The sequence below is a fragment of the Gymnoscopelus microlampas genome (genome assembly GCF_963454915.1).
Source record: "Gymnoscopelus microlampas genome assembly, chromosome: 10".
Lineage (NCBI taxonomy): Eukaryota > Metazoa > Chordata > Actinopteri > Myctophiformes > Myctophidae > Gymnoscopelus > Gymnoscopelus microlampas.
This window is the reverse complement of record NC_139947.1, coordinates 47,683,401-47,695,728: the sequence shown is the minus strand read 5'-3', so window position 1 is coordinate 47,695,728 and position 12,328 is coordinate 47,683,401. Positions and strand designations below refer to the sequence as shown.

Below are 12,328 nucleotides of genomic sequence, written 5' to 3'. Positions count from 1 at the left end.
GTCAGAGACCAAATCTCTGCGTCAATATCATGTTCTCTGAGATGGCTGCCCTCTACAAGAGATCACCGGAGGGGAGACCTTCCATCAGTGACAGTTCCCATCAAGACACAGTCAGTCCAGGGGAGGTACCTTGTGACATCTGCCCTGATGCTGCTAAGCGCAAGGCCCTGAAGTCCTGCCTGGTCTGTCTAGCCTCGTTCTGTGAAACCCACCTGGAGCCTCATCGCAGAGTTGCAACCTGCAAGAAGCACAAACTGATTGACCCTGTGGTGAACCTGGAGGGGAGGATGTGCAAGAACCACGGCAAGCTGCTGGAGATCTTCTGCAGAAAGGACCAGGAATGCATTTGTGTCACATGTCTGAAGACGGAACATAAGGCTCATGACACCGTCCTACTAGAGGAAGAGTACAAAATGAGGCAAGCTAAGCTCAGTCAGATCAAGTCTGATGCACGGCAGATGATAAAGCAACGACAGAGCAGAGTTCATGAGCTCAAACGGTTATTAAATAAGAACAATGTAGAAGCAGCAAAAGAAAAAGAAGATGCCATCAAGGTGTTCAGTGCTCTAGTGGCAGCTGTTCAAAGCAACCAGGTTATGCTCATTGAGGAGATAGAGGAGAGGCGGAGAACAGCTGAGGAGCAAGCTCAAAGCTTCATCAAACAGCTGGAGCAGGACATCACTGTGCTTCAGAGGAAATGTACAGAGCTGGAGCTGTCTTCACACACTGAGGACCACCACCATCTCCTTAAGACATTCCTGTCTATTTCCAGCCTTCCATACGTCCTCGATTTGAGTAAGGTCTACGGCCAAAGTTTTCAGAGTCTGAAGACTCTGTGGACAGCTGTCGCTCAGCTGGAAGAGATGCTACATGACAAAATGGAGGTGATTCCTAAAGCCAAGCTGAAGAGTGCTAAACAACGCTTTGCACTAGATGTGATCATGGACCCTGCTACAGCAAAGTCCAGTTTCCTCCTCTCTGCAGATGGAAAACAAGTATGGGTCAGAAGGGTAACATCCAGGATCGATAACCCCTTTGACGAATGTTTTGTCTTGAGTAAACAGTGCTACCACTCATCTAAGATCTATTATGAAGTTCAAGTTAAAGGAAACACAGAGTGGAAGTTAGGAGTGGTTGAGGAGTCCTTCAAACGTGGCAGACGTCAGGTGTACTGGTTGCTGCAACTGGAAAAGTTAGGAAACTACTCATGCCACAAAAACGAAGCATCCTACGACTACTATGGGACCTATACCCCTAAACCAACGACAACCTCTCTCTCCCTGAGCATGAAGCCTAATAAGATTGGGGTGTTTGTGGATTATAATGGACGTGAGGTTTCTTTTTATGATGTTGATAACAGGGCTCTGCTCCACTGTTTTACAGGCTGCACATTTCAGGAGAAACTCTACCCAATGTTCTGGTCCAACAGTGATACTGGTGATGATCCTCTCATCATCACACCTGTTGAAGGAAATTAGTGACTTTGTCTGTATGCATTGTCATGTGTCACAAAAGGATGTGATTTAGTTACTGTGCCCAATTATTATTGAACATATACAGTATTATTGTACTTATGCTGTATTATTGTACTTGGGAACAAGCTCTCTGTGGGCATGTTTGCCTGGAACTTTTTGAATTGTGGTAATGTTTCAAGTTGAATATTTTATTCGGATGGAAAGTGTATTGCATGCCCTAACCTTTAAACAATGTCATATGGTATAATATTCACCATCGTGTTTTCTTTTCTGAAGTCAATTTCTGTTCAAGGCCATAATGAAACTAGATTTTAAGTTTTGGGGGTTGGGTATTGCTTGTTGACTGTTGCCATTTCTGCTTTGTAATCCTCTTTGATCTGTTATGCGTGTTACTGTACAGTATGTCTAAATAAAGATAATTGCTCCAGTTTGGTAAATTTGAATTGCTTACTTGATGTGGTCCTGTATGAGCTAGCAACATTGAGGACTATAGGCCGAGTTTGATTTAAAAAAAACAACTGAATCCCATACATGGGCCTGGGGGCCACATGCGGCCCCCACCTTCACTTAATGCGTCCCGCAGTAATTATAAAAATAAATTATATAACTTTCCAGGATTACAATTCAAAAATAGCTAAAAGAAATCTGTATTCTAATAAAAAAATGGCAACAATAGATCTACAAGCTCAACGTGTCACCACTGCGACGCATTTTGAGCTTGTAGATCCGCTACTTTTGCTACTCTTGACATAGACTAGCGAAGTACGGCAATAATTTATGAAAAAAGTTAAAATACGGAGTCAGAGGTGTCTACCCGACAGTATATGCAATGTGGCCCTCTGGAGTGAGTGTGGAAATATAGTGGCCCTCTCCATCATCAAAGTTGCCCACCCCTGTCTATCTATTGTATAGTAGTTGTTTTCCCCTGCGTAGAAGTACAGTAGTAAAGGGAAACCCTCCAGAACATCATTACATACTCATGCCGGTACAAACATGCGGCGACGAACATCTGGGGAAAGCCATGAAATTGTAAAAATGCCCTATCAAGTCACCAAACTAATTATATTTATTTACAATTTATTAAATAGTATAATGTATTTTATGATTATCCATTTGATGTCACTTTATGAATTAATTGTATACTTAAAACACTAACCAAGAGCTCCAGGGCGTTGCTGTGTCCAGTGATAAACACAGTATTACCAATGTTAATCTGGTCCATTTGGTTCCATTTTAACTCTTTTGACAGTGGTCAAAATCACAATACATAATACATTTTTGACATTTTCTGATGAGACTGTTGGGCTATGATGGGTTGATGGCTAAAAAATATATATATTGCTTGCCTGATCTTGAGTATAACTTAGTAACAGCCTCGCAATAATGATGACATGCATTATTTCATTTATGCATTAAATATATGCCTTATAACATGACATTTTTGATACGACTAAGATTATAATGGTTTATGATGTGCTTATAATTACTTCTACTCCCTTACACTCTGATCTCTTTTAATTATGTGACGTTTCTGCCCCCTTGTGGACAATGTAGTCGACAAATACTAAGACAAGAAAGTAAATGCATTGCACTCACATGTTTACTTCTTCCTTTCTTTACTTAAGTAAAAGTATCAATACTGCAATGTAGAAATACTCTGTTACAAGTAAATTTCCGGAATAAAAAATCCTTGAGTAAAAGTACAAAAGTATTGGTAACAAAATGTACTTGCAAGTTTTCAAAATGTATATAATGGATAAAGATCTTTTGAAAATAGCTGAAATGTATATAGGGCTGAAGAGGGTTATATACGTTTTGTAATAATAATTAAAATCTACAAAGTAACGAGTAACTAAAGTTGTCAAATAATTGCAGTGGAGTAAAAGTACAATATTAGTCTCTGAGATGTAGTGGAGTAGAAGTAAAAGTACTGAAAATTGTACAGTTACTTGAGTATATGTACACTATCCACTACTTGCACTGCTACATAGGTGAGTTCTGTATTCTACCCGCAAAGTGACCCCCAGGGGTCCGTGAGGGGGTTCCGGGGCCCGGGGGGTCCCCAGACCCCACTTTGAGAAGTGAACCCTTGCATTAATGTGTTATGGTGGTACCGTGGTGGTCATGGAACAAGGATGGTGTCTTGTAGACCCACATGGACTGGGCCTCTAAGGAAGCAATAGATACATTTAAAAAAATCATCATTATCATCTACTTACATTTTATCATTATCATCTACAGACAGACAGACAGGCCGGAAAATACACCCAACTGCTCTGATGCTTCCTTAATATTGACTTAATTCGATTTTAAATGAAAACAGCCCATCTCTCAGTGTGGTCATAAGGGATGTAGTGTGGTCATAAGGGATGTCAGCCAGAGAACTGAATGTCCTGCACAATGTCTTGTGTGTGTGTGTGTGTGTGTGTGTGTGTGTGTGTGTGTGTGTGTGTGTGTGTGTGTGTGTGTGTGTGTGTGTGTGTGTGTGTGTGTGTGTGTGTGTGTGTGTGTGTGTGTGTGTGTGTGTGTGAGAGAGTCCCAGCTATTGAGGGTGGGGTCGTTTCAGACGGGGAGCGGCTGACGTGCCTGTTAGTTAATGGTGTTATTTGATGGCGCCCTTACTCTGTTCCTTACGGTATTCTACTGTGTTGTATTGTACAAGGTTTACGGTACGCTCAGGGGGTTAATTACGTCATCACGTTCTCTGTGAGCGTGCCAGAATATTCCAGAGGGAATAATGTGAACACTACAGAGCGTTTGTATGTGGCTATGCGCCAGTGCTAATAAATATGCCAGCAGAGGCTAAAGATACTAGAAGAGTTACATTGCTTATTCTCCATTACGCGTGGACACTGTGCACCAAAGCTCTGATGCTTCACATAATTCATTTTCAATGAGAGGCGGGCGATTATTTGACGAATTAGATGAGAGAAAACAAGACAGTTACAAATACATAGTCTCTCTCTCTCTCTCTCTCTCTCTCTCTCCCCTCATCAAAGTGACTGCAGATTTCAGATTTTGTAATAACATGTGAAACAAAACAATTGCAATTTTTTTTATAACAAGCACATTACATTACCATTACCAAAATAACCATGAAAGGCTCTAAAACACTAACCAAGATCTCCATGCAGGGCTGTGCTGTGTCCAGTGATAAACACAGTAAAATTAACAATGTTAATCGGGTCCAGTTGGTTTCATTTCAACATTGACTATCACTCAGGATTTGACAGTGGTCAAAATCCCATTAATACATTTTTGACATTTTCTGATGAGACTGTTGGGTTATGATGGCGAAGAACATGACAATAGGAAATATATTGCTTGCCTGATCTTGACTATAACTTAACAGCCTCGCTTGTTGCATGATGATGACATGCATTATTTCATTTATGCATTAAATATATGCCTTACAACATGGCTCTCAAACTTTTTCATGTCAAGGACCCCCAAATTGACACTTATTAGCCCGCGGACCCCCATATGCCAGGCAGGGACCCCCAGAACAGAAGATTTTTACGGCTCTAGCAGTGGTTCTCAACCATTTTAATTTCAAGGACCCCTAGTTTGACATGCATTGGGCTACGGACCCCCATGTAATGGTATTCCTATCTATGGGAGCCCAATTTATATTGTAAAATGTTGTAAAATCAATGTCCTGATGCCAATACTTTTGTACTTTCATCTCAAGTACATTTTAATACCAGACGTTTGTAACAGAGTATATCTACATTGCAGTATTGATACCTTTACTTAAGTAAAACATACTTTTTCCACCAATGAACCCAGGAAGTGAGATCCCAATGCAGCTAATGTAATAGGCCAACGGGACCCTCTCTGCCCTGCCTATGGACCAGATGTGAGGGGGAGGAAGAAAAAGACTCCAGTGAGTCTCTCTTTGTTTTCTCTCTTCCTCTCTGTCCCCCTCTCTCTCTCTCCCTCTCTCTCTCCCTCTCTGTGTGTGTGTGTGTGTGTGTGTGTGTGTGTGTGTGTGTGTGTGTGTGTGTGTGTGTGTGTGTGTGTGTGTGTGTGTGTGTGTGTGTGTGTGTGTGTGTGTGTGTGTGTGTGTGCGTGCGTGCGTGCGTGCGTGCGTGCGTGCGTGCGTGCGTGCGTGCGTGCGTGCGCGTGCGTGGAATCGTATTTCTCATGGGATATACGTGTATAAATATATAAAAAAGGTTCTTGGTCCTGGAGTAAAATATGCCCCCCCTGTGGAGTGGAGTTAAGATGCTTTAAGACATTAAAGCATCTGTGTCATTTTAGATTTTAGCTATACATATAGCAACAAATGTTTATAGGATTTAGAACAGTGGTTTAGAACAGTGGTTTTCAAAAATAGCAGATCTACAAGCTCACAGTGCGTCAGTCGGTTGTACATCTCCTATTTTTGACATTTTTGTGTTAATTTAGATTTTTTTTTAACACAAATCTTCTCTTCTGGGGGTCTAAATATATATATATATATCAATTTGGGGTCTACTGTTTGAGAACCACTGATTTCTAAGGCATTTGTAGAATCGGCCTCAGGTCTTAATGGGTTATTATGTGAAAACCTCAACGATATATGAGAGACGATTTCAAGAATAGACTCCTGTAGTGTGAAATGCTTAACGATCAGATGACCCCCGACCACTTTAAAAGTCCTACAGTGTGTACCTGCCCTTAATCATAGTGTTTGTGAGGTTAGGGTTAATCATAGTGTTGGTGAGGTTAGGGTTAAGCTTAGTGTTTGTGAGGTTAGGGTTAAGCATAGTGTTGGTGAGGTTAGGGTTAAGCATAGTGTTGGTGAGGTTAGGGTTAAGCATAGTGTTGGTGAGGTTAGGGTTAAGCATAGTGTTTGTGAGGTTAGGTTTAAGCATAGTGTTGGTGAGGTTAGGGTTAAGCATAGTATTGGTGAGGTTAGGGTTAAGCATGGTGTTGGTGAGGTTAGGGTTAAGCATAGTGTTGGTGAGGTTAGGGTTAAGCATAGTGTTGGTGAGGTTAGGGTTAAGCATAGTGTTGGTGAGGTTAGGTTTAAGCATAGTGTTGGTGAGGTTAGGGTTAAGCATAGTGTTGGTGAGGTTAGGGTTAAGCATAGTGTTGGTGAGGCTAGGGTTAAGGTTAGGTTTGGACATAGTTTCTGTGAGGTTAGGCGTCGGCCCGGGATTCGCACACAAGACTGCTCGTAGCAGGCTGGGCTCCATGAACTCTCAGACCAAATGTCTGAACCTGCGGTTCCTCTCGTACTGAGCGGGATTACTATTGCAACAACACATCATCATTATAGGGTAAAACCGCAACTCCTCACTGGGGTCTTTTTATTCCGCCCCCTCACATCTGGTCTATGGGCAGGGCAGAGAGGGTCCCGTTGGCCTATTCCATTAGTGGTTAAAAAGAAATATGTTATTTTATGTTGCAGTTTTTCACAGTGTCTTGCACTGGGTCAATAAAACCCCCTTGTGAAACAGCAGGTGGAGCGTGGTCTATCCCAGTGGTTGTCCACCTTTTCAGGCCACGACCCCCCAAAATGATCATATTTGAACTGGGGACCGCTCCAAAATGATCATATTTGAACTGGGGACCGCTCCAAAATGATCATATTTGAACTGGGGACCCCTCCAAAATGATCATATTTGAACTGGGGACCCCTCCAAAATGATCATATTTGAACTGGGGACCCCTCCAAAATAATATTTGAACTGGGGACCCCCCCCCCAAATATAATCATATTTGAACTCAGTTTTGACCACAGATACATATTGTCTCTTTCTTATATTATTTGACCAGTTTGACCAGTTTTTATAGTAAAGTTTGTTGATTACTTTTGATGCAGTAATGGTATTTTTTCATTTCTGGTATTAAAAAGGTCTTAAAAGTCCTTAAATTGTCACTGAACCGTCACCTGGGGGACCCCCCTCCCCCCCCAACAAAAAAAAATCAAGTGGGGGTCACGACCCACAGGTTGAGAACCATGGGTCTATCCTGCCTAAGAAGAAGAACATTTAGGAGCAGTTACAGTAGATAACACTGAGACCATTTGGTTCCATTTGTACACTCTCAGAGTTACAGACCCATAAGGGTCCATTTGGTTCCTAACTATCCATCATTTAGCTGGGGACCCCCTGGAACTCCCTCAAGGACCCCTGGGGGTCCCCGGACCCCACTTTGAGAACCAACGGTTTAGCATACATACATACATACATACATACATACATACATACATACATACATACATACATACATACATACATACATACATACATACATACAAACATTACATACAGCTGGGACTCCTGGGAGGCAAACTGGGGCCAGAGGTTTGATGGAATGCCTAGAACATCTGGATGGACTTACATGCTACATCCCATACATCCTGTTCGATATTCCCCATTGACAGGTGCGGCCCCCCAGCCCGTAGGTGTACTTGCAGTGACACAAATATCACCCTCTCCACCCGGCTTCCCTCCCTCCCCTGTACAGTACATGGTCAATTGTGTTCGTATAGCTGGATGTAACATCGCGTCACCAGACTTTCCACCTCGGAGGAAAGCCTGGTGTACGTTCTAAAACTATAGCCCTGTGATCTGGTTTAGAAAAAAGGAAAAAATGAATCGTCGTTCCGCGGTGGTTGGTTCCGGTTGGCGCCGCATTGTTTTTGTTCCCCACATAATGCAAATTAATTCGTTTAGTCTCGCTAGTCGTACTAGGAGTTAAGAATAAAAAGATGGGCATAACAAACCATTATTATACCAAAACAAACAAAACGATTATACCAAACTAAACAATCACTTTGGAGATGCACGGCGCTGGTGGGCCACCGGATGACATTATGATGACGTAAAGGTACTTCCACTCTGACCGGATCAGAAATGGAAAATGGTATTGATCCCAGGCAAAGCCGGATGCACCACAGTGGATTCAAACCCCTAGATTCTGCAGTGGTGGATAGGTGTCTGTTTTCTGATGTAAAGAACACAGATGACTGTGTCAGTTGTTTTCTGATGTAAAGAACACAGATGACTGTGTCAGTTGTTTTCTGATGTAAAGAACACCAGATGACTGTGTCTGTTGTTTTCTGGTGTAAAGAACACCAGATGACTGTGTCTGTTGTTTTCTTATGTAAAGAACACCAGATGACTGTGTCAGTTGTTTTCTGGTGTAAAGAACACCAGATGACTGTGTCTGTTGTTTTCTGATGTAAAGAACACCAGATGACTGTGTCAGTTGTTTTCTGATGTAAAGAACACGGATGACTGTGTCTGTTGTTTTCTGATGTGAAGAACACCAGATGACTGTGTCTGTTGTTTTCTGATGTAAAGAGAGGAAATTAAATCTATGAAAAAGTTTCATCTACAACACAATTTTATACAATATGCGGTGGAGGTCCTTTTTTTCTATCGATTACTCACCCCATGGAGACTTGAACACATGGATATTTTTAGGTTTTGTCACATTCCTAAGCCAATCATTTGATGACCAGCAGTGGGTTCCGGTAGGAGACACAAAGAGTCTCCTTTGTGTCATGTGGAGACATGACCTTTGACATGAGCATAATGTCTCAGGCAGTAGAAGAGCAGGAAGCCAAAATACAATCACCCCTATGGTATAAGTTATGTACTGTAGTAACATACTCTACCATACAGATTGGACACAATTACATTTTATTCATAAAAAAAAGTTAATAAGTTATTTTTTGTGTTTTATGGCTTTATGTTTGTATTGGGTGCTGTATTCCTCATAGTGGAAACAAGCTTTGGCTTATAGAATAATAGAGCTTTAACTCTATAGAAGTTTATTTTTAACCAGAAAATGTCACTCTTTTATACCACCACTATGGTAATAAAAGGTACAATGAAGCATTGACAGCACTGCATGTGAAAAGAGTGCAGAGTGGAGAGACAGTTGCACTGATTGTGTGTGCGTGTGTGCGTGCGTGCGTGCGTGCGTGCGTGTGCGCGCTCGCACGCGTGCGTGCGCTTATCTAACCATTTTAAAAGGGGGTGGGATTTGTCCCACCCTCAATAGCTGGGACTCTCATACACACAAGACATTGAACAGGACATTCAGTTCGCTGGTTGACATCCCTTGACCACACTGAGAGAGGTGAGCTGTTCACTTTTTTATCTACACTTTTGTCAATATTAAGGAAGCATCAGAGCAGTTTAAAGGCAAAAAGGCATAAATGTATAATGCATGTTGGGGGGGAGGGAGGCAGAAACTTAGAAATAGTTAAAGACGCACTGAAGTGACATTTTCGGTCATTTTATTTTGAAGGTTCAGCCCGAAACGTTGGCTCAACGACTCTAAACCAATCAGAAGGTCCCATCCCTTCAGGCTATGGGACGTTGGATCTCAATCACTTCAGCCGTGCTGGCACACGGCTAGTTTGTTTACAAGTGAGAGAGAGACGGCCAGTGAAGCACGTTTGCTACTACCTGGCTTATTTCGAACCTATAATGTTTTCAGATACATATTTTAGTGTGCAGATGAAGTTTAAAATGAGTAATACACTCATCTTCAATGAGATTCAAAACGGAGTATCTCTGTAATTAAAATCAGCTGTGTTTGAAGAACGTGCAGCTATGGGAATCAAACAGGTGCATATAATCAAGATTCATTTATATTCGTGAAGGCTGTATTATGTCATCACGCAGCACGTTTTCATTTACAGGAAGTAATTAAGATTGGCTTTTTAGGGACTTTAGATGTAAAAATTCACAAAAATCATTTTTTTTCATTTTTTTTTTGCATCTATTGTTAGGTATGCCCATATGATGACCACGGATATGCTCTAAAAGTGTGAAAAACATATTTTTCATTTCACTACACCTTTAAACTGTTTATTAGGTCTGTTACTGCCCCCTGCAGGATAAATATAAGTAGTGTGATAAAACAATGCATCATGTATCTTTGTTTTGTCATTTCAGGTGTCTCACAACAGCGTGATGGATTATCAGTCTGAAGACTATGAGTCTGAGGACCACGATGCCGACTATGAATTTTTAAGCTCCCTCTACCTCATGTGCTCCATCGTTAACAGTCTGGTCTTTGTTCTTGGTGCGTTGGGGAACGGAGTCGTCATCTGGGTAACGGGGTTCAAAATGAAGAAAACCATCAACACCGTTTGTTTCCTCAACCTCGCTGTGGCCGACTTCGTCTACATAGCCTTCCTGCCACTGCTTGTGATATTCCACGCAATGGACTTCCACTGGCCTTTTGGCAAGTTCATGTGCAAAGTATCCTTGTCTGTTGACTCTCTGGCCATGTTTGCCTGCGTCTATGTTCTGGTGGTCATCAGTGTTGACAGATGTGTTTCTGTGGTGTGGCCAGTGTGGGTCCAGAACCACCGCAGTGTGAGGAATGCGTCTTACGTGAGTCTGGGTGTCTGGGTGCTGGCCCTGGTTCTCAGCTCCCCTAAGTTCATCCTATTAGACACTGGACCCAACCCTTACAATGAGAACTACACCGAATGCTTAACCACCTTCTCCAACTCCTCCGATGATTATGAAGCACATCGCCACCAGCCGAAGAATTCTCTTGAAGGGGCCATGTACATCACTTCCTTCTACCTGGGATACGTGGTCCCTTTCACCATCATCATCTCCTGCTACGCTGTCATCCTCCACCAACTCTGGAAGAATCGCTCGCTGGCCAGCCACTTGGGTGGTCGCCACTTCCAAATCACATTAGTTGTTATTACCTCTTACTTCTTCTGCTTTACTCCCCTTCACAGCCAATATATCCTCTATCCGGCGCCTCCGAAGCACTCGGAAAGGCTTCCTCAGATCTATATTTATATATCCGACTGCCTGGGGGCTCTCTGCCACTGCCTCAACCCGCTGTTTTACGTAATCATGGGTCAGGATTTCAAAAATAAAGCTCGCAAGCCCATCCTGAAAGTGCTGGAGAGCGCCTTCACTGAAGAGGAGCCTCGATCCAACCCCTCCACAAACCTTTCCTTATCTGATGCAAAATAGGTCTTTGAATTGACTTTATTATGGGCACCAACCCCCCCCCACCCCCCCTGCTCCCCCAAAAGTACATGTACTCTCAGTACTGGCCCTGAGCAATTTGGTTCCCTGGGCAAGTTCTACCTGGTGCACATGTTCCTCTTCTCCCCCCCCTAAGTACCAGTGGTGTAAAGTAACATACCACTTTAGGCTTGTATACTTCGGCCATTTGAAAATAGCCGATCTAAAAGCGATGCGACAAGTCGTGAGCTTGCAGATCTGCTGTTTTCAAAAGATTTTCATACATTTTGAACTTGTGAAATGGGGACATTCTGCACAATGAATACTTTTACTTTTGGTGCTTTAAGTAGCCTATAGGCTATATTTTGATAGCCTGGTAAACCCTCCCTCCAGAAATCTCATTTGAGATTTCCGGATGGAGGGTTTACCAGGCTAATATTTTGATGCCACTACTTTTGTACTTTTACTCAAGTAAATTTTCAATTCCGTACTTTTACTTGTAACTGAATATTTCTAGATTGTGGTATTGATACTTTTGTTTTGCTCAAGTAAAACATGTGAGTAGGCTACTTCTTCCAGCACTGTGAAGGTTTATTTTTATCTTTATGTTTCAGGGAAGAATGGAGTTGGGGAGGCTTGGGGGGTCATTGTTTTTTGGCTAATGTGTATGGTTATAGAGCAGTGGTTTTCAGGGACCCCTAAATTGATAAACATTTGGCCGCGGACCCCCATCTGAAAATGTTTTATGCCAGGGACCACCCAGAAGCAAAGATTTGAGTTATAAATGTTTGCTTTAAAAATAACAGATCTACAAGCTCGATGAGCTTGTAGGCCTATATCTGCTATTTTTGAATAGCCAAAGCTGGTTAAAATGATTGTAACGCAATGTTAACTCATTTAGCT

General features: G+C 42.1%; 1 protein-coding gene across 1 annotated transcript; it reads left to right on the top strand.

Moving 5' to 3' along the window:
* Positions 1-10,399: 10,399 nt before the first annotated feature.
* Positions 10,400-11,431, top strand: LOC311054263 (chemerin-like receptor 1; the record flags this gene model as incomplete). The annotated part of the gene is made up of 1 exon (XM_084070139.1): positions 10,400-11,431. The coding sequence occupies one exon, from the start codon at positions 10,400-10,402 to the stop codon at positions 11,429-11,431; it is 1,032 nt and encodes a 343-aa protein (XP_083926265.1).
* Positions 11,432-12,328: the final 897 nt, after the last annotated feature.